Source organism: Penaeus vannamei, chromosome 2 (assembly GCF_042767895.1).
Source record: "Penaeus vannamei isolate JL-2024 chromosome 2, ASM4276789v1, whole genome shotgun sequence".
Taxonomy (NCBI): Eukaryota; Metazoa; Arthropoda; class Malacostraca; order Decapoda; family Penaeidae; genus Penaeus; species Penaeus vannamei.
This window is the reverse complement of record NC_091550.1, coordinates 44,420,114-44,423,589: the sequence shown is the minus strand read 5'-3', so window position 1 is coordinate 44,423,589 and position 3,476 is coordinate 44,420,114. Positions and strand designations below refer to the sequence as shown.

Sequence of the window (3,476 nt, the reverse complement as noted above, 5' to 3'; positions counted from 1 at the left end):
GGCAATTATCTGTCGGATTGTGTTCATTTTCCCCGAAGTTTACGACATTGCATGAGCTCTTTCGTCACCTCCATCCTTTCCTATTCCTCTTCCCCCTGCCATTCCCCTTCTCCTCTCCCCTCCTTTCCCCTTTCTCCTACTTCTCAACTTTCTCCTTCCTTCTCGTCTTCCCTTCCTTTCCCTTTCCTTCCCTTTGTTTTTCTTCCCCTTCGAACTGCCCTAACAGAATTCCTGGGAAGGTAAGGGAAGAGTTAATAGGAAGAGATAAGGGTTAATGGGGAAGGGGAAGAGTTAATGAGGAAAGGGGAGGATTAATGGGGAAGAGGATTCCGATGATCAGGACGCGACTCCTCCCGACGCGCGTGCGACGTCCTCCGTTGCAGTTCAAAGGCAGCGCGAAACATCACCAGCGGTACATCTGTCGCACCTACACCATATGCACTGTTAAATCCGACTTTACCTCTCATGCACTTTCTCTCACTTATTGCGGAACCAATTAGTCAACAAACACACCACCTAATTCACACGCCGACTGACTAATCAGCTGATAAACTCCCCCAACCTAAAACCGGCAATTTCCCCCCACACAAAACCCCCATCCCGGGACCTCCCACTCCTCGCGACCTCCTCTCGCTCACCTTTTTGGCGGTCCTGAACTCGGGCATCGAAATGGAGTGCCGAGGTACCCTGGGCGAGGGCGTGGTGGTGGCGCTGCTGTTGGTACTGGCGGAGGTACTCGTGCCGGTACTCCCAGCCGAATGGGACGAGGCCGACGTGCCCGGGCGGCTGACGGCGGAGATGGGGCACGCGGCGATCGTCGTCGAGCGCCGGATGGTCACGATCGGGTACGTGCCCAGGGAGCTCGGGCGGGTTGCTGGGGCGAAGGGGTATGCGTACCTCGTGGCGGGATCGGTAGTGGTTGTGCTTCGGTATGGTGGTGTGGTGCCCGGGGTGGCAGATGGGGCAGTGGTGGCAGGAGATGGGGTACAGGTAGATGGGGCAATGGTGGCAGATGCGGTAGTGGTGGCAGATGTGGTACAGGTAGATGGGGCAGTGGTGGCAGGAGATGGGGCACAGGTAGATGGGCCAGTGGTGGCAGATGTGGCAGTGGTGGCACATGGGGCAGTGATGGCAGATGCGGTAGTGATGGCAGATGTGGTAGTGGTGGCAGATGGGGCAGTGGTGGCAGATGCGGTAGTGGTGGCAGATGCGGTAGTGGTGGCAGATGGGGCAGTGGTAGCAGGAGATGGGGTACAGGTAGATGGGGCAGTGGTGGCAGATGGGGTGATGGTGGCAGATGTGGTAGTGGTGGTATATGGGGCAGTGGTGGCAGATGCGGTAGTGGTGGCAGATGGGACAGTGGTAGCAGGAGATGGGGTACAGGTAGATGGGGTACAGGTAGATGGGGCAGTGGTGGCAGATGGGGTAATGGTGGCAGATGTGGTAGTGGTGTCGGAAGACAGGGTACTGACAGCAGGAGTTAAGGTACAAGGAGATGAGGCAGTGGTGGCATATGTGGTAGTGGTGGTAGCAGGGGTTGGGGCATTGGTGGCAGATGGGGTTGAGGTGGCAGATGTGGCAGGGGATGTGGTTGTGATGACAGGGGATGTGGCCCTGGTGGCATAACATGTATTCATGATGGTTGATATGACTGCACATTTGTTGCTGGTACCTAAGGCTGTGGCATCGGCTGTGCTGCATGGACGTACGTGTTTAGCATCATGGCATGCAGTTGTGGTGAGCAAATACGTATTTATGGCACTTGTGAGTGTAGCAGGCACTGTCCCCGCGGCACTCTCCCGGGGATACACAGAGGTAGCTGGAGAGGTAGCTGAGCATGCGTTCGTGGCACTCTGGCACCCGGAAAGAGCTGGAGTCATGGCATGGGTCCTCGGGCATACGGAAGTCGCTGGACCAGTGACAGTGACACCTGAGCTCGTAGTAGTTGTAGCGACAGTTGGCCACAGAGCCTTGGTCGGATTCGCGTCAGTTTTACCGACCTTACTTGACGAAAGGTACGTGGCATCGGCTGGGTACGTCCTCGCGGTGCCAGCGATCTGGCTGGAGGTGGTTGTGACAGGGGGCATAAGGGCGGCTTGGCACACAGTCGTAACGCTGCCACAGGTGCCTGTAGTTCTGCGACCGGCGGGCGTTCCCTGGCAGATGATGGAGGTCCAAGGGCGTGAAGCAGTTTTCACGGGAGTGTCGGCAGTACTTTGGCGGACGGGGATGGTGAGCGGGGACCCGACGGCGGCCTCGCACGCAGGGCCTGGCACGGTCTTTGTGTCACAGCGAGTGGTGGTGGTGCCAGGGGGAGTGGTAGCAGTGTCAGGGAGCGTGACAGTGACCCCCGGATGAGAGTTATTGGTAGTGGTGGAGTGATACTTTGTGGTCAAACTTATATTTGTATTATTTGGACGAAAAAACGTGCTTGGGTATGATGGTAGTCTGGTAGGAGTGGCAGTCGGTGTGGAGGCAGCCGTCACGGGCGTGCTCCTGGTGCCATTCGGAGTGGCCGCTGTAAAGGAGCGTGGCGCCGTGATACCAGGACCTATAGTTATGCCTCCGGTCGTGACAGAGGGCGAACGCGTGGCACTGGAACTGAGACGCGTTTCTGTCACTCCTGGAGTCAGAACAGATGCCGGGGATGAAAATATGGAGGCAGAATGTGGAACCGTGGTAGCAGGGTGTGGGGCGGGTGATTTGGATGCGGGACTGAGGGACGTGGCAGGGCACGTGTCTGTGCCAATGGAATGTGTGGCAGGGGACAGGGCCGTGGTGATGGCTGGGCGTGTGGCTACGGAAGGGGACGTGACTCTGGAGCTGAGGAAAGATGTTGCTGTGGCTGAAGTTGTGGCCGTGGGAATCGGGTCTGTGGCTATTCTGGGAAGAATGGTGGTCTTGATGTGGCGTGTGATGATCGGACATGTCGTGGATGTGCTTGTGCTAGTGGCAGCTGTCAGGGGATGTGTGGTGGTGGCGGTGATGATGATGGTGGTGATGGTGCCAGGGTTCGACCCGACGGCGGTGGTGTTGGTGATGATTGTGGTGGCCTTGGGAAGGGGCTTCGAGGGCAGAGAGGAGGGGGAGGTGTTGGCGCCGGGATTGGCAGCGGGATCAGACGAGGTAGTGGACGAGCTCGTGTTGGGAATGTAGTTAGTAGATGTGGAAGCGGACACAGGAGTGGAGGTGGAAGGTGGAGTGGAAGTAGAAGCGGAGGTGGAGACGGACGCGTCGGCGTCGTGCGGAGTGGTCCTGAAGGTGGAGGTGGCGAGGTTGTCGGTAATCCGCGGCGACGCGAAATCCACGTGGGACCAGCGCCGGTGGCGGAAGTAATCCAGCATGTTCGTCGGTGGTCTTCCTTCTGGACACAAGGACTCTGCCGGTCACTGCCGCAGGAGGGCGTCCTTCACCATGGCCACTCCCCCAAACACTATACAAGGATACACCTTACGCACAAATCACTTACACTGCAC

At 57.9% G+C, this 3,476-nt stretch overlaps 2 protein-coding genes across 2 annotated transcripts; one reads left to right on the top strand and one right to left on the bottom strand.

Moving 5' to 3' along the window:
* Positions 1-643: 643 nt before the first annotated feature.
* On the top strand, positions 644-1,626 carry LOC138865717 (2,3,4,5-tetrahydropyridine-2,6-dicarboxylate N-acetyltransferase-like). Its single transcript, XM_070137023.1, has 2 exons — positions 644-990; positions 1,042-1,626. The coding sequence occupies exons 1-2, from the start codon at positions 670-672 to the stop codon at positions 1,624-1,626; spliced, it is 906 nt and encodes a 301-aa protein (XP_069993124.1). The 5' UTR covers positions 644-669.
* A 93-nt stretch (positions 1,627-1,719) lies between these two features.
* LOC113801934 (uncharacterized) lies at positions 1,720-3,344 on the bottom strand. The gene is made up of 2 exons (XM_070137015.1): positions 2,006-3,344; positions 1,720-1,970 (listed from the first exon to the last, which is right to left on the bottom strand). Exons 1-2 carry the CDS (start codon positions 3,342-3,344, stop codon positions 1,720-1,722), a joined length of 1,590 nt encoding a protein of 529 aa, XP_069993116.1.
* Between the last annotated feature and the right edge of the window lie 132 nt (positions 3,345-3,476).

Coding starts and splice junctions, on each gene's coding strand:
- LOC138865717 (XM_070137023.1), top strand. CDS start 670: ATGGAGTGCCGAGGTACCCTGGGCGAGGGCGTGGTGGTGGCGCTGCTG. Junction 991..1,041: donor TGGCAGGAGATGGGGTACAG/GTAGATGGGGCA, acceptor GATGTGGTACAG/GTAGATGGGGCAGTGGTGGC.
- LOC113801934 (XM_070137015.1), bottom strand. CDS start 3,344: ATGCTGGATTACTTCCGCCACCGGCGCTGGTCCCACGTGGATTTCGCG. Junction 1,971..2,005: donor TGCCACGTACCTTTCGTCAA/GTAAGGTCGGTA, acceptor AATCCGACCAAG/GCTCTGTGGCCAACTGTCGC.